Source organism: Amblyraja radiata, chromosome 2 (genome assembly GCF_010909765.2).
Source record: "Amblyraja radiata isolate CabotCenter1 chromosome 2, sAmbRad1.1.pri, whole genome shotgun sequence".
NCBI lineage: Eukaryota > Metazoa > Chordata > Chondrichthyes > Rajiformes > Rajidae > Amblyraja > Amblyraja radiata.
The window spans coordinates 59,083,393-59,110,618 of NC_045957.1; the positions used below are offsets into that span (position 1 = coordinate 59,083,393).

At 41.4% G+C, this 27,226-nt stretch overlaps 1 protein-coding gene across 7 annotated transcripts in view; it reads left to right on the forward strand.

Annotated features, from left to right (window-relative positions):
- The window catches only part of rbms3 (RNA binding motif single stranded interacting protein 3), a 1,345,529-nt gene that overhangs the window by 1,076,686 nt on the left and 241,617 nt on the right, over positions 1-27,226 (forward strand). For 6 of the 7 annotated variants that reach the window (XM_033047243.1, XM_033047268.1, XM_033047251.1 and 3 more), the window contains one exon: positions 26,969-27,126. In XM_033047243.1, coding sequence (XP_032903134.1) covers positions 26,969-27,126 — 158 coding nt within the window. The remainder of the gene's footprint in view (positions 1-26,968; positions 27,127-27,226) is intronic. The other variant, XM_033047258.1, reaches the window with a different exon arrangement.

Here is a 27,226-nt window from a genome sequence, read left to right on the forward strand (position 1 = left end):
TGCAAAAGACAAACAACCAAACAACCAAACAAACTATAAACACAATCATAACACACATATTCTTTTACATAATAAATAATGGAAGGAAAAACGTTCAGTAGAGTTAGTCCCTGGTGAGATAGGCGTTTACAGTCCGAATGGCCTCTGGGAAGAAACTCCTTCTCAACCTCTCCGTTCTCACCGCATGGCAACGGAGGCGTTTGCCTGACCGTAGCAGCTGGAACAGTCCGTTGCAGGGGTGGAAGGGGTCTCTCATGATATTGTTGGCTCTGGAGTTGCACCTCCTGATGTATAGTTCCTGCAGGGGGGCAAGTGAAGTTCCCATAGTGCGTTCGCCCCCCCGCACTACTCTCTGCAGAGCCTTCTTGTCCTTGGCAGAGCAATTCCCAAACCAGATGGTAATGTTCCCGGACAAGATGCTTTCCACCGCCGCTGCGTAGAAGCACTGGAGGATCCTCGGAGACACTCTGAATTTCCTCAATTGCCTGAGGTGGTAAAGGCGCTGCCTTGCCTTACTCACGAGTGCTGAGGCGTGTGATGCCCATGTCATATCCTCGGAGATGTGGATTCCCAGATATTTAAAACAGTTCACCCTATCCACAGGATCCCCATTTATCCTCAATGGAGTGTATGTCCTCGGATGATGTGCCCTCCTAAAGTCCATGATCAGCTCCTTCGTTTTTTTGATGTTCAAGAGGAGGCTGTTATCCTGGCACCAGAGTGCTAGACCAGCCACCTCCTCCCGGTAGGCCTTCTCGTCGTTGTCTGAGATCAGGCCCACCACCACAGTGTCATCAGCAAACTTAATTATTGAGTTGGTGCTGAACCTAGCCACACAGTCATGTGTGTACAGGGAGTACAATAGGGGGCTGAGGACGCACCCCTGGGGCGATCCTGTGCTCAGGGTGAGGGACTTCGATGTATTCCCTCCCATCTTGACTACCTGGGGCCTGGCGGTGAGAAAGTCCAGGACCCAGGCACACAGGGAGGTGTTGAGCCCCAATTCCATTAGCTTCCCGGCCAGTCTGGTGGGGACTATCGTGTTGAAGGCTGAACTGTAGTCTATGAACAGCATCCTCACGTAGCCCCCCTTCTGGCTGTCCAGATGGGAGAGAGCAGTGTGCAAGACCTGGGAGACCGCATCGTCCGTGGATCTGTTCGGACGGTATGCAAACTGCAACGGGTCCATGTTCCGAGGGAGGAAGGCGCAGATGTGTTTCTTCACCAGCCTCTCAAAGCATTTCATGACTACTGAGGTAAGGGCCACCGGACGGTAGTCATTCAGACAGGCTGGGGAGGCATTTTTTGGTACCGGTACAATGATGGATTTTTTGAAGCAGGCAGGGACCACGGACTTGTCCAGGGAGAGGTTGAATAATGTAGTGAGCACTGGAGCTAGCTGCGTAGCACAGGACTTGAGTACTCGCCCCGAGATGCCATCGGGGCCTGCAGCTTTTCTCGTGTTCACCCGTGTCAGAGCCCTCCTCACGTCGTGCTCGGACAGCGAGAATGTGTGCACATTCCTCCCTTCAGCTTCGGTAGCCAGCCCGCTGGCGGTATTGTCGATAGCCGGGCTCCTAATCAAACACCAGTGGTTTCCAATTCCAATCTGCATTTCCATTTTCGTTACTTAATTGTCATTCAAGGTGAGTTACAGACTGAAGGAAGTATTTTGACTGAGTGGGCTAATTTTTGGTGCTTGGTGCAAGTCAATTCTAAATGGGTGAGAACTTATGGAAACTCAGCAGGATGGTAATGAGGTAATGATATATATTTTTTCGATTAGTACACAAGTAAATTGTTCGTATACCCTAGTCTTGTGATAGCATATCCTAATCTTAAGGTGGCAGGACAGATGTTTGTGGAACGTAGAGGAGGTCTACGACTCACTCTTGCCCCATGGAAACAAATACTGCTCTTCGGCTGGGCTGCCACCCAGCATTTGTCTCCCCAAAGCTTGAAAGCATGTAACTCAGAAAACAGCTTTTTCCCCTCATATCAGACTACAAAATGGACCTCCCATAGATTTGGAGGGAATCCCGGATCTTCCAACCAACCTTTGTTGTTAACATTGCACTATTGTCAGTAACACTATATTCTGCACTCTGTTTTTTTTCTCCTTGAATTACATGTTGTACTTGAGATGGCTTAATTGGAAATTCCCCTTCCAATTGGGGACCTCAATATTTGCATCACTGGATCCTGCTGCCCTTCCCCCTATGTTAACTATGCTACTTCTACCCCCAGGTCTACACCACCCCTCACAACCCTGTCCCTCCCCTCTGAGCCCCCATACTTCCTCCACACTACCTCCCTAAGACCCCCTTCACTTCCCCCTCTGCCCTCCTAAGAGCCATGATCTGACACAGACCAAAACCCCAGTTGGATTTTCACCATCTCCCTGACATTCACATCACCAATGCAGAATGGTGAGTCCTCAGCAGGGGCCTTGGCATTCTACTACTTGCCCATATCTTCACGAGTTCTGAGCCCATCATGATGTTGAGCTCTTCTTCTATAGCCTCAGCCTGGGGCCAGGAGTATAAAGCCCAAATGGTATGACATTGCATTTGAATTTGGTGGCCTGCACTCTGCTTGAAATGGTATGAAATTGCATTTGAATTTGGTGGCTTGCACTCTGCTTGAAATGGTATAACATTGCATTTGAATTTGGTGGCCTGCAATCTGCTTGAAATGGTATGAAATTGCAGTTGAATTTGGTGGCCTGCACTCTGCTTGAAATGGTATGCAATTTGCTTTAGAATTTGGTGGCCTGCACTCTGCTTGAAATGGTATGAAATTGCATTTGAATTTGGTGGCCTGCACTGTGCTTGAAATGGTATGAAATTGCATTTGGATTTGGTGGCCTGCACTCTGCTTGAAATGGTAAGAAATTGGCCTGCACTCTGCTTGAAATGGTATTTCAAGGAATAGCCGTGAGTGAACTGCCAGCCCACCAGCCCTGAGTGACTGAGCTGCCAGCCTACCAGGCCTGTGTGAATGAGCTGCCAGCCCACCAGGCCTGAGTGACCGAGCTTCCAGCCCAAGAATCCATTCGGCCCACAATTTCCATACTAGCCTTCTGGAAACCAGTCTCTTAGGCCCACAACACCCATACTAGCGCTCCAGAAAGCCCCTACTGGCCACCAAAATTGGAATTGGTAGAGAGGTGGAACACACACACACACACACACACACACACACACACACACACACACACACACACACACACACACACACACACACAAACCCACACACACACACACACACACACACACACACACACACACACACACACACACACACACACACACATATATATATATATATATATATACATATATATATATGTATATATAGATATATATATGTGTGTGTGTGTGTTCCACCTCTCCACCAATTCCAACAGAACTCCACCAAAAAACAGAAGTTCTAGCTCAGGGCATTGCAGAACACCCCATATCAGACCCAAAAACAAATAGCACCCTTTCGTCACCAAAACCAAGTCACTGTATCCCATGCATCTTGATTTTCTGGATCAACCTACCATGAGTGACTTCATGAAATTTTTTACCAAAATCCATGTAGACAACATCCACTATTTGCCCTCATCAATCACCTTTGTCCCTTTCTCAAAAACTCAATCAAGTTCACAAGACATGACCTGCCAGGGGCAAAGCTATGCTGACTTTAATTATGTCTTTAATTAACCCATACTCTGCTAAATGTGAGTAAACCCTATCCAGAAAAATCCTCTTCAATAGCTTCCCTACCACTGATATATGGGCTTGTAGGCCTATAATTTCCTTGATTTTTCTCTAGCTCCCTCCTTAAATAAAAGAATAACATTGGCGAATCTCTAGTCCTTTGCAACCTCGCTTGTGGCTAGAAATAGGTGACAGATGCACAGTATTAATTTAGTACCTCGCCTACATCCACTGACTCCAAGCACAAATGACCACTGTAGTGGCCATTTGGCTAAATTTTGTATGTCATAAATTATGGCATTTGCCTTTAAATTTTGTCTGCCTTAATTATGTGGGTGGGATTTATTATGTAGTCGGATGCGTGTTTGCTGCTGGGATTCTTGGGCAGAAGCTTGTAGTTTTTTAGTTAGTTCGGAGGAAGCATGGTGAGACGGCATAGCTTTCGACCATGGGTCAGAGCTTTCCAACATTAAAGAGGTTTTCTAACGTTTCGGAGCAACATGCTAGATTTTGACTAAGATTAAAATGTACTTATCAAGAAGTAGTTTGGATGAATATCTTACTGTTTTACTTCGACAATAAAGAAACTATTAATCAAGAGACTGTGTGTTGAAGATTAATCTTTCGACGGCTTTGAATGTCTCGTGGAGAGCTCCCATGCATAAAACAACGCTATCTCCTTACCCCGTGTCTCCTCATAGTGGCTAAATGGAGCAATTCCTTGAACGATATAATAATCTGCCACTATAACCACCTTGTTTGTCTACCGCTCCAACTGTATCCCAGCATTACCCATTTTCTTGAGGTGACTGTCTATAGATGCATGGCTTCCCACCTATGTCATTTTCACTGAATTAATTATTTTCTTCTCGCAGCCTCGTCAGTTACTTGGCTGCTCATTGATTCCTTTATTTAGATCAATGGTAAAATCTCATCGTCTTTTTTCCAAAGAAATTTGGTATTTTTATCAGAACATAACAAACATGATCACTGCTTGTGTCTGTAAAAACTACTGGAATATTCAGGAACCATTAGTCCTAGATTTTATTATACATTGATTGCTATGCATTGGATAGTAACCTTAGGAGCTAGAGACTATCTGTGTTCAAAGTTGGAATGTTCTCTTCCTATTCAAAGGGACTGTAGATAGCATAAGGTGAAGGTTTGCTAAAACAGATTTCTGGTTACCTCCTGAGTCAACAGAGAGAGCACTCCGTTATTGAGAAAATCATGGTATCTGAAATCTCGTGCCCATGAAGCTGAGCTGTAGCAGGAATGTAATCAAGAGAATATATAAATCTGAGTAATTGATGGAGAATAAGATTCAGAGGTTGAGCCCATAGTTTGTGTATTACATAGATGTGTATTGACACTGATTGTCATGTTTAATAATCACTATTTGTGCAACTGAATGTTCGGTTTCCTCCTTTACCGCACCCCCCCCCCCCCCCCTCCTCCGCCACAAAATACATAAAGTAACAAATTTATTGACTTTGTCACACTGTACTTTGATAAGAATTCAGCAAATTGTTTGCCCTTCACTGAAAGTTTCAAGCATAGCAACATTTCCTTTGATGTATATAAATATCCACATTGGTGCACATCTGCAAACAATAATAACAAAGGCCTTCAAAGGAAGGAATTGTTCAATATAACTTGTGAAATGCTCATACTCTGCCAAAGTGTCGTGGTATTTTCGAGATTATATTATTCTTTCTTGTTAAGAAAACTGCAGAAATACAGTTTGTCCTTGAAGTTATATGTGTGTTCTTATGTTCACAGGATGAATGCCAGCAGGTGCCATGTTATAACTAGCTATAAAAAAACAGTATCGCTGCTTTTTGCTGCAGTAATCACTGGAATATTCAGTAACCATTGGTCCTAGGTTTTATAATACATTAAATGCCGTGTCAGGAGTGTGTGAACAAAATATTTTGAATGAAGATTAGGATGATGGTATTCTAAATGTCTTGTGCACACATTGTGAAGATGTTTGTGGTAAAAAGAACGAGGCTGGTCAAGTGGCTGAAGTGCCAGTAGGGTAGCACTTTGGGACCAGTGAGCATAATTGTTATTAAAATAACAGATGGAAATGAACTCAGCCAAGTGCAAAGGTTTGCCTTTTGGGAAGTTGAATTGGGGCAGAATGTAGACTGTGAATGGCAGGGACCTGGGGAGTGTTATAGAACAAAGAGATGTACGGAAAAAGCACATAGTTCTCTGAAAGGGGCAACACATGTGGATATGGTGGCAAAGAAGGCAAATTGTTTGCCTTCATCGAACAGGGCATGAATACATTAATTGAAATGTCATGTTATAGCTATGCAAGATGTTGGTTGGGGAACAACTGAAATATTTTGCAGTTCAGGTCGCGAGACTAGAGGAAGGATGTGATTAAACTCGAGAAGGAGCAGATGATATTCTCAATGAGTTTGCTGGGACTGAAGGCCTTGAGTCATAAGGACAGACTGGAGAGGCTGGGACTGTTTTCCCTGGAGTGAAAGAGGCTGAGAGGTGACCTTAGAGATGTTTATAAAACCATGAAGGGCACAGATTATGTCAAAGGTCAATCTTTTTTCCAATATTGGGGCATTCTAAAACCAGTGGGCATAGGTTTAAGGTGAGAGGGGAAAGATTTAATGGGGACAAGACCATTTTTCACAAGGAGGATGATGTGTAATCGATATGAGCTGCCAGATGGTTGAGGCAGAAACATTTACAATTTTTCAAAGACATTTGGATAGGTTTGTGGAAAGGTTCAGAGAGATCTGGGCCACATGTAGACAAATGGTACAGCATGGACAAATTGGGCAAAAGGGCCTGTTTCTGTGCTCAACTATATGATTGTATGACACAAGTACTAAAAACAGTTAATTACATTTAATCAACTGAATTAAAATAATTATAAGGAAACCAGTTTGTATTTTACCTTCATGCACAGTCCTTTCATCCCATTAATTTAATTGGGACTAGAGCACTCGCGCCAGGTTAGACTTGGTGCTGGCTCAGCTGGCAGATTTCCCACCCTGAGAGCTTGTTGGAAGAATCCCGCACTGGCCTGTTGGCCTTTGAGCAGCCCATCTGTGTGGTATATGTGTCCTGGGGCACACATTTAGCCAAAAAGAAAGGTTGAACTTCAGCTCATGTCTGAGAATGCCAAACTTCCAGCAAGTTAAATGGCTAAACATTGGCAGATCTGAATGATGTCAGCTTTTGAGTAGAAAATTGGGTCATTATATTTCAAACCCATTTGAATGCATTGAAGTACAATCACTGTTATTCTGTACGCAAGGATTGCAATCATTGTGTGGCCATTCGGTACCACAATCTGCAACCATGAGAAATAACCAGATACATTGTTTTGATATTGTTGATTGAAACTTCACATCATATTTTGCATATTCACATCATGTTTTAGCTCAAGATAAACACTATATTTAATGATTGTATTGTGACAATATGTTACAAGAACACCTGAGAAAATGAGTTGAGTCATGCTAGGTAAAACACTCAACACTGTTAAGATTGTTGGGGGAAAATGAATGATGTAGTGACAGAATTTGTGTTCAAATTCAGTGCGAATTCAGTACTGATGAGATTCTTTTTCCTACCAGTTGAAACTGTTCTAATGTTAAAAATGCTTTCACAGACCCGTTATTTCATTGGGATCACAGTACAAGCACCAGGTTGAACCTTGTACAGGCTCAGCTGGCAGAAAGTTACCCTTACCGTAGTTTGCCATTGTTTTGACAGTCTTAGTCACAGAGACCACAGGATAACTTGTGAAGAAAATAATTTCACACTGTTACAACACAACATGCTGCGTATAGGTTGGGATTAATGCTGTATTGTTAAGCATAAATGAGGGAGTCTTAACCTGGCATGTAATATTATTTTGGCATACCTAGGGCATTCTCAACATTGATACTTGAAGCCCCAGATTGCAAATACTGCATTCTCTACACTAATGTTCTGCACCTTTATGGGAACAGCAATGTAAACTGACAGTAGCAAACTATACATGACTAGTCATTATTAAAAGAATGATTATTTTTGTTCTTAGTCCTGGCACAATATACAGCTATCAACTGGAAGCTGTACATTATTGAACACAGGAAGTACTCTAAATAGAACTGTCCTTTCAGTCTCACTTTTAACAGTTTAGTTCCTTTCTAATTTTACATATTTTGCAGATTCAGGTTATGTTAGCTGAGATAGTGATGAGGCATCATGCTCCTCACTCTCCATCAACGCCCTTCATCACAATTCTTCTGACCCTGCCTTCTTTCCATTGCGGAAATTCTTCTGCCTGTTGATGCCACCCAGTGATAGGAAATTGCAAATGCTATCCTGCCATTAGGTCAGGGCTTTTTGTTTTGTTTCATTCTAATTTTGTCTTTTCTGTATTTTATTTCTTCACTGCGCTAAATCACAGAATTTCCCAGGTAAGAATTGATGCAGATAAATGGTTTCCAGATGTATGATAATCTTGCTCTCAGGGTTCCAACTGCTGTGGTGACCAGTTTATCAGTTGTGTTCCTTTCCTGTGAGGAAATGCCAGGGACTGGTTCTAAAGCTCTTCCTGAGGGCACAGGATATTACTGTGGAAACACCCTACTATAAATATATAGCTCGCCACACTGTAGCAAAATATCTTTTCTCTTTTTTTTCCTCTGAAATGCATCTTTTTTTGGTCCCAAACCTATTTTCCACACTCTCCCTTTTTGACTCCCAGAATAATTTCGATTTTACTTTTACGATTTTTCTTTTCTTACTCCTCTCTCTCTCTGCCTGAGAATTTTATATTTACCAGAATCATTTTGCTATTTCTCTAGATCGGGTAGGGATAATTTCCCTGCAGTTTGCAATGTCACTTGAGCAAAACTGCCGTCACAACATTACACAGGTTTTGTGATAAACAGTAAACTATTAGGTTGACAAATAAAATTGAAATAAAACCTTAAAATGTAGTTCCTGTGGTGAATACAGACTCGTTTCCGGCATATATCTACGTTTAGGCTGTTGATTGAATCCCAAAGCTAAATAAGCAGAAATCTACATTTGTTTTGATTTTTTAAAGTGTGTTTGCTTGTTGCTTATCTGTTAAATAACTGCTGTTCATCTCATTGAAATAAGCTATAATTTTAAGCAAGCAGTTGGAAATTGCAGATTTTCTGCCAAGCACTGTGTCTAAACTGTAATGTCACCTTCTAGTTGACAGATTCCCGCTGTGCATCATTTTGATCTGCTTAGTTTGTTCTGCAGCCATATGTCTGTCAGTGTTCTGTAAAACTATCAATGGATGGTGAAGATATTGAACCACAATAAGGACAGCTCTTCACTTAAGTACAAGGCACAGTTCTGTGCTTTATTTTATATTGTTCATAGGTTGCTCTCAAGTGCCAGGACTGGCATGGGGAATAAACGTTGTCAATATGGGATTTGTGTTTAATGCAAATCCATCTTGAAGTCATGTTATCTGAATGATTTAGCTTCACATTCATTGCATAAAGCCTGCAATCTCCCCAAATTTTTATTTGAAACATCAAAAAGTTCCCTTCAAAACTCCCTTAAAGCTTCTAGATAATTGAACCATGTGGTAGACACAAGAAGGTGGAGTAACTCGGCGGGCCGCATCTCTGGAGAGAAGGAATGGGGACGTTTCGTCCTGTGTCTATCTTCGGTTGATACCAGCATCCGCAGTTCCTTCCAACACATTGAACCATGTGATGTTGAATCACCTGAATCAAAAAGAACAACATTTTTTGGTAATGGGGCTGAGTTTGTTTACCTCTTCAGATCAACAGTTAAGCCCTTAAGGATGTAAAGGGAAAGAAAAAGCAGTACTCTACCATGTGATTGTGGCTGGAAGGATATGTATACGAGGGGAATGAACAGGTTTGACCTTCTATGTCATCTTTCACAGCACTAGGTTAAAGAAAAGCACCATAGTGTAACTGCACTCCATCAGAATGCAACATCTTGAAAATTAAAAATGCCACCTACTCATGCTAGTAGTTCATGTTGGAAGAATTGCCACTTGGCCACAGAAGAACTGTTCTCCATTGTAAGGAGTGCCTTCAAAAACAAATTAATGAGAATGATTTTAACTGAAAAAGTGCTTCTCAAAACACCCGTTTACTTTCAAAATATAGTAGTACCCCGATGCCTCAGCTTTCAAGGAACAGAACCTGCACTGAAAATGAGTTAAGCAAAACATATTGGTTATTGTGACATACTAATGCAGTTTGCTTCACAATGTCTTCTGTGAATAATTTCAAAATAGATGACCAGCATTTCAGTTTCTTCAAGATAAAGACAGAACTTCAGTGATGAATTTTTGAGGAGGCACACCATTGGAACAAAGCTTTTTCCTTCATGTTTCACGCATCTTGTCATACCATTTGTTTCCTGCATAGTTTAGAGTTAATCTTTTTAGTGAACACAATGTACAGAGGAAAGCTGATCTAAAATGTGTGTAATTCAATGAGTGCATCTGTGCTTTTGGTGCAAACACTTTAAAATGCCCTGTAGGATAGTCTGCATTCCTGTACAATTAAGCCTGCATCATCATAGAGTATCAATTACTCTAATTAAGCCTGCATCATCATAGAGTATCAATTACTCTAATTATATCTGACAATGCAGTTTGAGGTTGATCTGAATTTTGTTTGTGTGCATCATGTTCCAACTGTCTCACAAAGAATGGCACCTCTGCTTTCTAGGTGGTCATGGTCAGAGACCTTGTAATCCGGCACTAAAGCATCTTGCCTGAGCGACTGAAATACTTAGCTTAACAAAATACACTTTTGTGAAATCCTAACGCGAGCATATTTGAAAAAACGATGTGGGTGACTTTCAGAGAAGCCTTGGGTTGTAAAGCACTGATGAGGTCATGATTACACCCTGTTACACCCATTGATGCTAGAGTATGATTAATTATTTTCCAGTCTAATGACTTTGGTGAGGTGGCAATGAATACTGTTGTGTAAAGAAAATGAAAGCACAAAGTGCAGTGTTCATTTTATTCTGCCCTGTTGCAGTGCGATACATTTAATGTTGTGGTGTTGGAGATCATGTACAATGGGGGAACATTTACACACTCAACATATGAGAACCTTTATTTGCTGATGAGTATACTCTCTCAAATTCCTGGTAACAGCTATGTGACATTACTCCATCTCTCAGTCCACACATCTCTCCCTCCACCTTCTTCTATCTTTTAGGGTGAAGGGAAAAGATTTAATAAGAATCTGAGGGGTAATTTTTTCACACAAAGGGTGGTGGGTGTATGGAACGAGTTGCCACAGGAGGTAGTTGAGGCAGGGACACAGCCTCAGATGGTGTGAGCTATAGGGAAAGGTTAAGTAGGCTGGGTCTCTATTCCGTGGAGTGTAGGAGGATGTGGGGAGATCTTGTAGAGGTATACAAAATCATGAGAGGAATAGATTGGGTAGATGCACAGAGTCTTTAACCCAGAGTAGGGGAATCGAGGACTAGAGGACATAGGTTCAAGGTGAAGGGGAAAAGATTTAATGGGAATCTCAGGGGTAACCTTTTCACAAAGGGTGGTGGATGTATGGAACAAGCTGCCAGAGGAGGTAGTTGAGGCTGGGACTATCCTATCATTTAAGAAACAGTTGGTTGGACAGGTACATGGATAGGACAGGTTCGGAAGGTTATTTACCAAGCGCAGCAAGTGGGACTAGGGTAGCTGGGACATTGATGGCCAGTGTGGGCGAGTTGGGCCGAAGGGCCTGTTTCCATAATGTATCACTCTCTCTACCTCTATGACTATCCCAACGTTTAAGAAACATTTGGACAGGTACATGGATAGGACAGGTTTGTAGGGATATGGGCCGAACACAAGCAGGTGGGACAAGTGTAGGTGAGACATGTTGGCCGGTGTGGGCAAGTTGGGCCGAAGGACCTGTTTCCTTACTCTATGACTCTGCACACACTTTCCCCGGCATCCTCCACCACATTCTTGTAATGTCAAATGTGACTGGCAGATGTGCCTGGCTGCTAGCTTAGTGTTGGCCAGGAAACTTGATTTTGTTTTAAAGCTTCCCCTCCTGTACCCTTCAAATTCTACTCCATTCTCTCTCAGAAATTAAATATCAAGCCCAGTCTGCTGGGATCTGCCTCTACAGATCAGGATGGGATTATCATTGTTAGAAATTTTGTGTTGCATTCTCCACACATCCAGTCCTACTGGTCCCAGATTGCACATGATTAGCGTAAAGACCATGGCATCCCAAGATACATGTCAACATGTGATTGATCACGTGTTTAGAATGATAAATACATACCCTAAATGGCCAGCCTTTAAAGAGTCCAGAGAAAGAAGGTTTTTTTTAATTAAAAGGTGATGTACAGTATCAAGTGACATTGTAACACAAAAAATTCATTGTTCGGCCACTGAAAATTCAAATGTCTCAAAATGCTTCAGAAATGTTTAATAGGTGTAGAAACAAAGAATGGCAAATGCAAAAGATCCCGACTGAAAACGTCACCTATCCATATTTGCTAGTGATGCTGCCTGACACATAGTTATTCCAGCATTTCATTAATAGCTGTAATTGAGGTCACCTCACAACCTTTTCCTTGCACTGGGATATGCATGGTAGAGAACAGAAATGACGATTGGAATTTGTGCCTTTTATGCAGCAGCAGCCTCTACTGCAGCAGCCTCTACTGCAGCAGCCTCTACTGCAGCAGCCTCTACTGCAGCAGCCTCTACCTACAGCCTGTCTGTTATCTCAATCTTTTTTTAATTTTTAGTTAGTCTAAAGTTTTGTGTTGGGGGAAACTTTAACTTTTCTATGTGGGGGAGGGGGGCAGGGTAAAGGGGAAACCGTTTTTTAGTCTCTTCCTGGCGAGGACGCGACTATTTCTCAGAGTCGCGTCCTCGCCCCCCACCTCGCGGCCTACCAGCTGGATCGGAGCGGCCTTTCCTGCCGGGGTCCGGGAACCGGACCAGGGCTGCTACAGCGGCGGCGCAGCGCTGGAGTCACCGCGGAGCGGGCGATGCCTACCTGGGTCGCCATTTGGAGCTCCGGAGCGTTGGGCCGCTGCTCCAACATCGTGGAGCTCTGGTGCGGAGAGCTTCCAACGCGGGCGGCGCTGAACAACATCGTGGAGTCCTGGGGCGCCTTGCAGAGGGCCTACAGCAGCAGTCTCCACCCGGCGCGGCCTGCGGACTTTGGAAGCCGCCGACTCCGGTAGGAGGTGGCCGACTCTGGTGTCCACGCCGGTGAGGACGTCCCGCAGCCCCGACGTCGGACTTGTATCACCCCAGCGAGCGGTCCTGGACATCGGGCCACCCGTTGCTGCAACTGCGGAGGGCACGGGGAGGCCCTGACCACGAGGAACAGTGGAGGAAGAGACTGACTTTGGTGCCTTCCCACACAGTGGGAAACTTTGATTCTGCTGTGTGGGGATGTTTTATGTTAAATTCTATAGTGTGTGTTCTTTATACCCTTTCAGGCTTAATCCCTCCCTTTACCACCTCCAGTTTAAATTCCAGTTGGAATATTTTGGAGGGCCTAAGAACCAAGAACCAAGAACCAAGCAACTTATCCTGAGATTGCATTCTTACAATGAAAAATTAATGCCTACCCCAAAAACAGAATCTACTCTGATCACAACAAAATAGTATGTAGTAAAATTCTGCCAAGCCCCTTCCCCATGTCATACTCATTACTTTTGGAGCCTGTAACAAAATTGGCCTCTGGAAGATAGTGAAGCCTTCCAATTATAAGACCATTGCAGTGCTTCAGTGAGTTGTATATATAATAACACAAACCCTTCTGACCAATTTCTGAAGAAAAGTGTACTGGAATTGGAGCTGGCTTAGCATATTCAAGGTCATTTTTCTATTTGGGTAGATACAATATGAACATACATGTGTAAAACTAATACGATCATAAGTCTGGAGAAACTCAGCGGGTGAGGCAGCATCTATGGAGTGAAGGAAATAAGCAACGGGTTTCGGCCCGAAACGTTGCCTATTTCCTTCGCTCCATAGAGGCCAACTCAACCGCTGAGTTTCACCAGTATTTTTGTCTACCTTCGATTTTCCAGCATCTGCAGTTCCTTCTTAAACGATCATAAGTCTGTTTGTTCCACATCGTTCAAATTAAAATTCTGTCATTATCAGCTTTTTGCGTGATTGTTCTTGTCCCTGCACTTGAGAGCCACCAACGTGTGGATTATTTAGATCAACTTAACCTGAAGCAGTTGACAGGGTCCTTCAGTACCTCTCTTCAGGGATGTGTCAGCTACCATTTTACATGAATTTTTCTTCTCTGTTTCAGGATCCCATTTAGGAAAGCTTGCTTCCTGATGGTGCTTTTCCAAATTGAGTTGAAACCTAGCTCCCATTTACTGACAAAACTAACAAATGAATCAGGCAAACTTTAGCTCTCCAATGTAATGCTCAATACCTTATCAGCACATTTTGACCATTTTTCTTCCCACCTGCAATGAATGGACTCAAAGATTCCTAAATATAAATGATAGAAATTCATTATATGGCAGGTAGACACAAAATGCTGCAGTAACTCAGCGGGACAGGCAGCATCTCTGGAGAGAAGGAATGGGTGACGTTTTGGGTTGAGACCCTACTTCAGAGGCAATCTATTTTGACGCATTCAGCGAGCATAGCAATATGCTTGCTTGACTTGTCTATAATGTCATGGCTGATCTTTCACCTCACTGCCACTTTCCTGCATTAAATCATGAATCTCTTAAAATGTAAAAATCTACCTATGTCATTCTTGAATATACTCAGCAACTGAAACCACACTTTGGTAATGAGTACCAAAGATTCACTTCAACTCAGTGAAGAAATTGTACCTCATCTGAATAACTTACCCTTTATTTTGATTCAGGGTCTCGTAGCTCTAGACATTACAGCCAGAGGAAATATCAACTCCCCATCTACCCCGTCAAGCTCCATAAGTATTTTAAACATTTCAATGAAGAAACTTCTTACTCTGTTGAACTCAAGTGAACATCAGACCTGATTCTGCTTAATCCTTTGTCACATGACAAACCTGCCCAGGAAACAATCTGATGAAGCTTGACAGCACTCCCTTTGACTAACCCAGGCCCTAGCCCTAGGATCGTTTTAGTCATCTCCATCACGTGGCACACACGAACCTGAGCATCTCCATTACGCCGTCATATCCGTCATATGAGTATTTTATGCTCATAATGTGTAAAATAATATAACAATTACCATTATTTTCAATTGTAATTGATAAATGAACAGTTTGCTTCTGCCTATTCATCTGAAGTTAATATGGTTTTAGAAGAAGTTGGTGAACGGTTATGTGACGGTTACCATTCTTGCTGAAAATCACCACTTTTTTCGGCAGTAATTTTTTTCGTCTGTGATTTTTGATAACATGATGTTAGGTGAAATGGAGTCGATTTGAGATTTAGCGCACCAGTTGGAAAAAATAACCTATCTTAATGTTTGGCAACTTGCACACAGCTACATATTTGAAGGACATTTTTTTTCAATTTATCATCTTACCTTATCCAACACCTTTGTCAGAAATTCTGATGAACAAAAGTGTAATTTCTCCATCAAAAAAAATAGAAACATTATAAGGCCTATTTATTTGTCTGAATTTTAAGCAAATAAGAAATAAGTAAATGTCAAGACTAGTTGGTTTGAACAGCCAGCGCCAAGCACCAAATTTTCCATCTGATTCCTCTTGGAAATTTTCAGAATCAGTGCAGTGACCCGTTTCATTCTGAGGTACATATTGGCATGGATAGAAGTTTGGGTGGCTAACAAAAAGCAGACAATAGACATAAATGGGTCTTTTCCTGGTTCACAATGGAACAGTTTGGAGTTACCAATTTTTTTTCAATTTGTAAATGTAATTTATAGGCAGTGAAGAAAGGTTATCAACAATTGCAGTGGATCTTTAACAGATGTATAAGTAGTCCAAGGAATGACAAATGGAATTTAATGCAGACAAATGTGAAGTGTGGCATTTGGGGAAAACAAACAGGGCAGGACTTTCACAGTGAACAGTAGGGGCCAGGAGAGTATTGTGGGACAGAGAGACCTAGGAGTATGTGCATAGTTCCCTGAATGTGGCATCTCAGATGGACACCATGGTGAAGAAGGCTTTTACTATGCTGGCCTTAGCCAATAAAGGCATTGAGTACAGAAGTTGGGACGTTGTATTGTATGTTGCTGAAACTGCACGGAGTATTGTTTTCAGGTTTGGTCACACTGCTCCAGGGAAGATGCCATTAAACTGGAAAGAGTGCAAGCAAGATTTACAAGGATAGAACCAGGACTCCAGAGTTATAGGACACTATTCCTGGGAGCATAGGCGACTGAAGGGTGATTTTATAAAGTTGTATAAAATCATGAAAGGCACAGAGGATGAATTCACACAACCTTTTCCCCAGGATTGGGGAATCATAAACTAGAAGGCATAGATTTAATGTGAGATGGGAAAGATTTGATAGGAACCTAAAGGGGCAACCTTTTCACACAGATGATGGAACAAGTTGAAGTGGTTCAGGCAGGAACAATCAGTTCACCCTTGTTATTACAGACCTGTTTATAACAGATTTCGGTTATGGCTGTCAAAATGTGTTGTAACTGAGGAATCTATTCATATTGGGAACAAAGCTTGAGTACTGGGTTGAAGATTAGCTGCCTCGCTTAACCAGTGCCCCATTGGAAATCCAACAGGAAATAGCATTTGTTGCTCCCGCCACTTCAACGGTGTAACTGAGTGATCTAAACATTTGCTGAAAATAATCTGATGAAATCTGCACCTTTTGTAGTTGAAGCACACACAGGCATCCTGGGTAACAGGTTCTGTTTTTACAGACATTCACAAGTCAACAAATACACAAAGATCATTCTATACGGTAACCAGTGCGTTACTTGTGGACAAAAGTTGTCGTCACGCATATTGTTCCTGTTGGTTTTTATGGCAGATTGTTAAAGTATAAGCTGCTTTAGCTGTTTAAGGGCCTGACTGCCTAATTTAATTAATAAATGTTATTTTAAAAATTTCCGTAAACGGCATAATATTAAAAATGTGAAAATCTAGTTTATGACTTTCTAAGGGTGCCGGCATATACCGTTCTGTCTGTACCATCACCACGGTAACCACAGTTCAACAGTATGCTCCACTACTCCCTGGTTAACTCATCCCTTCCCACCCAAACTGCAAAAGATGCAACGCCTGTCGCTATACCTCCTCCCTCAACTCTGTCCAGGGACCCCAACAGTCTTTATATGTTAGGCAGAGGTTCACTTGCACCTCCTCCAACCTCATCTATTGTCTCCATTGTTTAAGATGTGGACATTTATACATCGGCAAGACCAAACGCAGACTGGGCAATCGTTTCGCGGAACACCTTCGCTCAGCCCGTCTGAACCTACCAGCTCTCCCGGTTGCTGGACACTTTAATTCTCCTTCCGATTCCTCCATAGACCTTTCGGTCCTAGGTCTCCTCCATTGTCTGAGTGAGGCTATATTCAAATTGGAGGAACAGCATCTCACATTTTGTTTGGGCAGATTACAGTCCAGTGGTATGAATATTGATTTATCTCACTTCAGGTAACCCCGGTCCCTTGCCCTCTATCCCTCCCCCACCCAAGTCGCACTAGCTCATTTCACCCTACAAACAGCTACCAATTACCTTAATCATCGTTACTTTTTGGCATATCTCTCATTCATTGTTCTTTATCTCTCCACATCACCGTCTAGGTCTCTTGTTTCCCTTATCCCTAACCAGTCTGAAGAAGGGTCTCAACCCGAAACGTCACCCTTTCCTTCTCTCCAGAGATGCTGCCTGTCCCACTGAGTTACTCCAGCTTTTTGTGTTTATCTCGCAACAAAGGAACGTCGGATTGAAAACAGAGTAAATCTTGTCTTAGTCTGTGTTTACTTATCCTGTTTATTGTGTGTCTTGTTTTGTGTATGGTTATTGGCTGTTTTTCCAATGCTGCACTTATTAATTCGCTTACTCGGATATAGCGGACAATTGGCAATAACAGACACCATTCCCTCCCCATGGTCTGTTATTACAAGGGTTTACTGTAACAAGGGTATTTAATAGACAGGAGAAGTTTAGAGGGATGTGGCCTGAATGCAGGCAAACGGGACTTGCAAGAATGGGCATCTTGATTGACATGGTCGAGTGGTGCTGAAGGGCCTGTTTATGTACATTTTGACTGTCCTGAAGGCACCATGCAGAATGATTGATAATTTTGCCAAGGATGCAAAAGTAAGAAAGAAAATAAGTTGGCAAGAGGATATGTAGGGACGTAGATTTAAGTGAAAAGACAAATCTGGCAAATGGAATATAATTTGCAAAAATATAGTGTAATATATAAATGGTGAGACATTGCAGAGCTATTGAGATGCAGAGGAATCTGCATCTCAGGGAATCGTTCTGTAAAGATTACTATGCAGGGGGCAGCAAGAAATTAGAAAGGCTTACAGAATATCATTCCTCGCTGTTTGTGAATGCGAATGTAGGAGAATTATGCTTATGCTGTATAGGACAAAGATGAGACCATATCTGGAGAGTAGTATTGGTCTCCTTTTTTAAGGAAAGCTGGTATTGTGTTTGGAGAAGGTTTATTGGATTCATACCTAGAACGAACAAGATTCTTACAAAGAAAGGTTGAACAGCCTGTGCTTACAGGAGTGAACTGTGTCTTGATTGAATCAAAAAAAAATCCTGAGGGTTCTTGACAGGGTGGATGTGGAGGGGTTATTTCCTTTGCGAGAAAATCTAAAATTGGTGGTTACAGTTTGAAACAGAGCAGTCACCCATTTAAGACGAAGATAAGTGATTTTCTTTTCTCTGGGGATCATAGAATTGTTCTTCCTCATGGTGATATTTTTAAGACAGATATTTGATAAGCCAAGGGTGAAGGTTACTGTGGAAGATGGGAATACAAAGTTGAGGTTATGATCCCATCAATTGTGATATTGTTAAATGGTGGAGCAGACTTGAGGGGTCAATTGCTTCTGACTTGTGTATTTGCATATTCTTCACTCCATTGGGGTTATATGACATTGAAACCTGGTTCAGGCAGGATAATAATATATATATATAAACACACTTTGTTAGGACATGTCTCTTGGATATGACAGTACTTGTGCAAAAATGTATAAAGATTTTTTTTACATCCAAAAGAAAACGTTCCCTTTTTCCCTAATTGATGAGTTAAATCCTAAATCCAGAATTCAGATCCTGGTTATTAAATGGTTTTAGGCCAATTAAACAAAAGTTTTCTCAAGACTAATCTCATATAGTTTCGCTCATGAAAGGTCAATAGTTAATAGTTAAAGGTCACAGTTTAAGGATAAGGGGGAAGTCTTTTTTCATTTTTTACACAGAGAGTGGTGAATCTGTGGAATTCTCTGCCACAGAAGGTAGTTGAGGCCAGTTCATTGGCTATATTTAAGAGGGAGTTAGATGTGGCCCTTGTGGCTAAAGGTATCAGGGGGTATAGAGAGAAGGCAGGTACAGGATACTGAGTTGGATGATCAGCCATGATCATATTGAATGGCGGTGCAGGCTCAAAGGGCCGAATGGCCTACTCCTGCACCTATTTTCTATGTTTCTATGTAATAGAACGCTTTTAACTGCCTGTGATACTAGGAATATAATTTTTCCTTTATAATCTTATGTAATCATAATATGATTTTGAATAATTTACACATTTGATTCCATGATGTATTCAAGTTAAATTTGGCTACATTTCCCAATTTCATAATCTGCTTCTGTATTTTTAGGCATTCACCTGTTCGTATCATATTTCAGGTAACCTGTCAGGAAATTAAGCTCCATTAGATTTCCACATCTTCTAAACATATTCATAATGTTAAACCTTAATAACTGGTGAATTCAACATAAATGTGACCACATAAATTAGAATTGTGTGCTGGCAATAGTTTATCACATGATCATTATTTTACAAACTCTGCTAATGTAATTATGAATTGTTCAATATTTTTTTAAGTCTCCATATCAATGTCAACACAAAATGCTCATATCACAAATCTGTTTAAAAAAAAAATTATATTTGGACCTCATCATTGCATCATCCACCAGAATATTGAGACATTTATATAGTTTTGTATTAAAATTGAAAATTACAGCAGGCATGGTGGCGAGCCATTAAATTAGCAGTTACTCTTGTGGAATTTAATTTTCACTGGTAGAGTCTTATGGATAATAAGCCTACAGATAGTTTGAAAATTCATCACATGCTCTACAAATTTGTTCTGGCCTCAGTCAACCATAGTTCCCATTGAACAACCTATGTGGAAAAGTATGCTGTCATTTGAAAAGCAATTCAATCTGACAGCATCTCGGCATCTCACCTTTGGCAATTCAGTCACTAATGAGCCTCATAACTAAATTTCATCTCCTGACTGTGGTTTGCCTATGTAGTATATAGAGAGTGTGAATGAGAATGAAAAGTTGCCAATTTTTGGTGCAGTTATTATTTTTCTTACCTGTAAATGATAATTTTTGCTTCTTTAAAATGGTTGTCGTGATCTAGAAATTCCTAATTGGAGTTTGATACATAAAGGTTGTGAAAGGTACAAAGTAAATGCATATCAAGGCCCTTTGGTTTTTCCTTGTACAGAGACCCAAATCAATTTCCCTCTACTAACACTCTCCTCCGTCTGGCAGAACTTGTCCTCACCCTCGACAACTTCTCTTTGAGTCCTCTCACTTTTGTCAAGTTAAAGGAGCAGCCATGGGCCCCATCTCTGCATGCTTTTTACATTGAACAGTCCTTGTACACTGGCAACATCCCCAAGCTCTTTATCCACTACGTCAACGACTGTCTCGAGGCTGCCTCTCGCACCCCTGCAGAACCGGTTGATTTCATTAAATTTATGACTAACTTCCACTCTGCCCTCAAAACACTTGGACTACCTCTGACACCACTCACTCCTTTCTTGATCTCTCTGTCTATATCACAGAGGACAGATTGTCGACTGGTGTCTACTACAAACCCACCAACTGCCACGGTTTTCTGGACTATACCTCCTCCCATCTTGCCACTTGCAAAGGCGCTATCCCCTACTTTCGATTTTCCCGCCTCCGCCGCATCTGCTTCCAACATGACGTTTTCCATTCTGGGAACTCCGAGATGTCCTCTCTCTTTAGTAAATGTGATTTCCCCCAGCTCTTATAGATGGAGTCATCATGTATGTCTCCTCTGTGTCCCATAGTTAAGTTCTCATTCCCTGTCCCTCAGATGCAACAAGAAAAGGGTTCCCATGTTTCTTGCCTTTCTTCCCATCAGCTAAAATATTATTTATTAAGTCACCTGTAGCATGATCCCACCACCAGTCAAATGTTCACATCCCACCCCATTCCGTCTTCCGCAGAGACCGTTCCCTCTGCAAATCCTTGCTTCACTCATCCCTTCACACCCAAACCACTACCTCCCTAGGTACTTTCCCCATCGACTGCAGGGATGTAACTACTGTCTACCTCATTGGTGACCCTCGGACTATCCTTGATCAAACTTTTCTGGCTTCACCTTGCACTAAAGGTTATTCCCTTATGTGTCTATACACTGTAAATGGCTCTATTATAATCATGTATTGTCTTTCCACTGACTGGATAGCATGCAGCAAAAGCTTTTCACAGTACCTCGGTACACGTGACAATAAGCTAAACTATAACTGTAACTGTCCCTATGCCTCCTCCCTTGCCTCTATCCAAGGACCCCAGCAGTCCTTCCAGGTGAGGCAGTGCATGTGCACTTCCTTTAACCTCAACTACTGCATCCAGTGTTCCTGTTGGTCTTGTGTACAACAATAAGACCAAGTGTAGACTCAGCGATCTTTCCGCCAAACACATTTGTGCTCGGTCGCCCAAGGTCTACTGGATCTCCTGGTTGCTAACCATTTTGAATCCTCTTCCCATTTCCAAGGCCTCCACCTTTGCCAGAAAGGTGTGTCCAAGTGTCCCTCTACCCCACGTGGACACACCTATTTTGCCCCACCATTCCCCGCCCACCCACATTCCTTCCTCTAGCTTCCCAATTCATCGTTATTTTTCAACTTTGATGGTGAAGCATTACGGCCTGAAAGTTCTTTCACATTGCTCAAGGTCTTACTACATGATGGAAATTTTACAAAAGCCAAATGTAATTTAGTTTAAAGATATAGTGCAGAAACAGACCTTTCAGCCACCGAGTCCACACCTGCACACGCTAGGCAAATTTACAATTTTACCAAGCCAGTTAGCATACAAACCTGTACGTCTTTGGAGTATGGAAGGAAACTGGTGATCCCGGAGAAAACCCACGCAGGTCATGGAGGGATCATACAACTCCGTACAGGCAAGCATCCATAGTCAGGATCAAACCTGGGACTGTAAGGCAGCAACTCGACCGCAGCACCACTGTGCTGTTGCATTCATTTGATTATTGTATGCAGTATGTTTTTTTTGTTGCCAGCAGCACATTTCTGTATTATTTCTCTTGGACATCTATTATTCTTGCTTGGCATCGATGATTATTGCTTCTTTCTGTTTTTTTGAGGTGGCCAATGAGGCCAATGGTCTTTCCATGGATGGGGCAGGCAGGTGGGCTGTTTGGGATGTGGTATTCACCTTCTGCCACATACACAGAACATTTAGCAGAACCCAAACTCAAGAAAGTTAAATTTTAGTCAAAACACAGATCGCAATGCAGATTTAGACAGATATATACTGCCATTTCCCTGTTGTGTTCTCACCGCATACTATCTAGAGCATCCTGTAGAACCAAAGATCCTATCTTTGTGTAGAACTAGCCCACATCCTGTTGCAGGTTCCTCTCATGGCAAAATTCATCAGGAATTATCCTAAGTGCCGATCAGTGGGCTCATTAAATTTTTAAAGTTAAAAGCTCTTGGCTCAAGCACTATATTGATCCTTTAAATTATAAGGAAATTCCCTGTTTTTAGAAGAAGTTGAATAGAAATAAAGAAGCATTATCCTTCTTGGTTAAATAATTCCAATATGAAGCTTTATCAATTTGAACAGATATTCTTGTCTTTCCATCTGATTTGATGGTTATATATTGACCCATATCTGGAGCCCCATGCTGCAAAATGTCATAAAATTGCAGTTATTTCAGTTGATTGAGAAGGCTGTACAAAACTGGCAATGTTGTAATGAACCTCGCACAATATTTATTTAATTAAAGACCCATCAAAATGAAAAATGTGGCAAAATAAGAGGTGATTGCTGCTACTACTAACAAATAGTAACTCAATGAAATTGCAATGGTAGCTAATTGCAATATTGACAACTTCCATATTCTGCTCATGAACAATATACATTAGCTTGTAGTTAATTGGTAAATATCAGAATTAACTCCCAAATAAACGATTATAAAAACAGCAGATATTGACCTTGTCATTGCAATTAACTCTCTCCAAAGCTGCAAAAATTGTGATCGGCTGCAGTCATTCCTACTTTTAACTGGCACCACTCGGCCTATTTCATTTGGCACTAGGTAGATTCAGCTTCAGTGCTCATTTTCATGAAAGGCGCCATATTTAGTATTGAAAACAAAGTACAATGTTTGCTTGTTCACAAAATGTATTTTAGACAAATATTCAAAACATAATTGAAGGTAGAATGTGTGTGTTTCCATTTAAGTGGACTGGCTGAGGAAGGGGGTGGGAAAGGAAGACATGTTTCCTTGCACAGTACAGTGGACTTGTGCTGTGGCTCTCTCGTAGCAGCACTTCAGTAGTTCTAGTAATTTGTCAGACCATAGATGTCTGAAACATTATGAAACCGCACAAGTACGTTTGCACAGTAATAGAAAGCATGCATTTTAGTGTGAAGTTGATTGCTATCAGCAGTAGGTTCCACAGCTACACATTGAGTATAGCTGTGGAATCACATTGAGTGGCTACTACTTGTGTTCTCTTTGCTTTGCACTTAGTAACAAGTTATATTTTACGACTAAGTGTATAAACGATGCAGAATGTAGAAACGAGGAACTGCAGATGTTAATTTGCCAAGGAAAGACCCAAAGTGCTGGAGTAACTCAGCATGTCAGGCAGCATCCCTGGAGAACATGGATAGGTGATGTTTTAAGTCGGGACCCTTCTTCAGACTGATTGCAGGGCTGGAGGAAAGAAGGCTGGGAAGAGTGGAGGGGCAGCACAAAACATGGTAGGTCATAGGTCATTTTAATGAGCAACATACATTCCCAATTTGTGTGGAATCAAATTGAATAGGGAGGAGCAACACCTCATATGTATGAACATTGAATTCTTCAATTTTAGATTAGCTCCCCTCTTCAACCCCCCCCCCCCCCCCCACCCCCCCACCCCCACCCCCCCCGCCTCCTCCTTCCCCTGAGGCCTGGCTGACCTTGCACCTGTCCAGCCTTCCCTCTCCACCAACATTCCTAAACAATACGCACCTTGTCAATCCTCTAAATTCACAATTCACAACTCTCGAGTCCTTTTGACAAACATCTTGTGTTTGTCTGGCCTTTGACCAACCATTTGCATATAAAAAACTCCACTTGTCTGTATTCACCTATGACCTACCATACTTTATCCTGCTCTTCCACTCTTCTATCTTTCCGCCCTGGCCCCCCAACCCCTGCAATCACTGAAGAAGCATCCCAACCTGAAATGCCACCTGTCCATGTTCTACAGGGATGCTGGCTGACCTGCTGAGTTACTCCAGCATTTTGTGTCTTCCCTATATAAACAAGGAACATTTGTAATCCTGATTTTTGAGGAGCTTTAATCAATTGCTCACTTTACTACAACTTGTGTTATTAAGTACACTCTGGATTCTGAGATGTTTTAAATGTGTAGTTCTTTGAGTTTTGGGTTTTACGTTTGTTTAAACTGAGAGCTCATTTATAATCTTGGGTGGAGAGGAAGGAATGAAATTCTTACTAATGCAAACCAAACCAACTTTAATGAGTGAATCATCAATCACAGAGTGAGATATGTTATTGCTCTTTGTAACATAATTTCTTAGCAAGGCAACAGACAAATAAACGGCAAGATAAAAAAAGATCAACTTCAGATTTTTGGCAAAAGTGTATAAGCCACATTTTGTGACACAAATTGACTCATTGCCATGCTCACTCTGAAGAGATTCTTGTGCAGAGAACAGCTTCATAGTTTCAAAAGCCAAAGGCTGGCTTGAATTCCAAATTGGTGTTGCATTTACAAAAAATCAATAAAGCAGTATGTAACATACTGCTTTATTGATTTTTTGTAAATTCATAGTTCACAGCAATATATAATAAGCATAGGCTTCCTAATAGGATGAGGGGTCGCCTTTTGTGACTGGTGAATTCTTTAATACAGCTCATGTTTTAGTGACCTTTACAGGTTCAAGTATTGCAAAGAATTGTTAAAAAATATTTGAAGAACTCATTAATGAGCCTTTGTATATTAATGTGCAACTGCCATTCCCAATTACTGCAATAAACTTAAGAATGTAGCATTCTCAAAATGCTGCCGTTTGTTTCATTTTAACTGCTTTCCAGTCAGGTAGTCAGTTACTGAAGCTGAGATCCGATAATATTTGCTTGAAGGTAATTGAAGCAATGTTGAAGCCCAAAGCATTTTATAAAGATGTAACTGACACTTTCTAGGTTCAAAATGCTTATATTACTGTATATCTTTTCTCAGATAAATACTTATTTTGCTGCATAGTTTGATATTTCTGCCTCATAATGCCAATTTTGTTATTGATTATACAGTATTTGCAATAAAAGCCCTTTGGAATGTTTGATGCCAATCACATTTCTATGTATTTTTTGTTCAGTTATGTGTGTCATCCTTTGTATCATTACAATGCAAACAGATGAGGACAAATAAATTGTTGTCACAATCATGGGAGAAAATGCAAAATGTATTTGCGAACCAAGAAAGATTCCTTATTAAAACTGATGGGCTGAGTGCAAAGAAATGGCAAACAACAACAGATGGACTATGCAGCAATGCACATAGTGCAGATATGTCTGCAAACTACTGATAAGAGTGGCCCAGCATTTTGCTTCATTGCTTGCGATGTAAAAAAGGTGTTAAGATGACTTGCTTGAAAAGAGGGTTTTCCTCACTGCGAAACTATAAAACAATCCCATAGCTCAGTCTTGATTATGTCTGTGAGAGGGTTGCTAAATTCAAGGTGCTCCATGATCAAAACAATTTATTCATGGCTGGGTTTTCTGCATCAAGTACTCACTTTGGTTTTGGCAAAATAAAGTCTCTTACTAATTCTGACCTCTTGAAGAAGGATACCCAAATTATTGTTGGGGAAGAATGCCAAGTCCTGCAGAGATGGCTGTGGATATTTTGGTAGATGCATCCATTTAGACAATGTTAGCTCTTGTTCACTGGGGCATTTTGTTTGCAGTGCGGTGCTGTCTTTTCGATACTGAAGAAGCAACCAGTTAATTATTTCCATATTTGGGGAATGCCAGCAAGATTGCACTGCGTGGTCATAGTCTTTCAAATCGAGGACCATGATTAGTATATGTTTGTTGCAAGGAGACGGTACTTATAATTTGTTCTTGCAGGTGGAAAGGTAGTGCGAAAATGTGCGAAAACCAGAGCGAAAATGTTAGTTATACTATTGGAACAAATAGGTTTGATGTTTGAGGTCAGTTCATAGATAACACTATGAGGAGGGGATAGAGAAAACTTAAGGAAGGGGAAGGTCAGGGCTCTGGCTTCACAGCTTCTTTGGCAAATATTGGGCCAGAGTTACTGGCCAACCATTAGCAATAGGCATACTGGTGGCCTATTTGAAATATGTGAAGATTAAATATGGTCACCTAATATCTGTTGAGGACACAATACAATGAAAGTATCAGATGAAAAGCTGTGATGCAAAGGTCAAAGCCTAGCTGGTTATTTATCTTGACAGAGCTGAAAAGAAAATTCCAGTTGGCTGCATGCACCATCAATCATCGTAAACCTCAGAAATTCCAACTAACTATCAATTTCTGCATTTATTAGCAGAAATGTTACAAAATGTAATGTGTGTTTTTATAACAGGAAGTGAGATCAGGAGCAGATTTTGAGAATACAATGTTTGTACATTACAGTGATAATTTCTGTTTTAAAAATATTATTTACTAAGATATGAAATGTATATTGAATCAGACTGGCTTCATATCACAGGAACACTTTTGGTAATCCACATTGACTGAGAGATTTATGCCACCTTTCTTTCTTTCTTTGCAGCAGCAGGAACAGGACCCAACCAACCTGTACATCTCAAATCTTCCCGTGTCCATGGATGAACAGGAGCTGGAGAACATGTTGAAGCCTTTTGGTCACGTAATCTCAACAAGGATATTGAGAGATGCAAACGGAATAAGCCGAGGTGTGGGGTTTGCCAGGTGAGAAACACTTCCCTTCCTTCAACAAACCTGGCACTGATAAATCAAATGGGGTGTAATTTTGATCAAATCCATTTGATGGAAATAAGGTGAAAGCTAC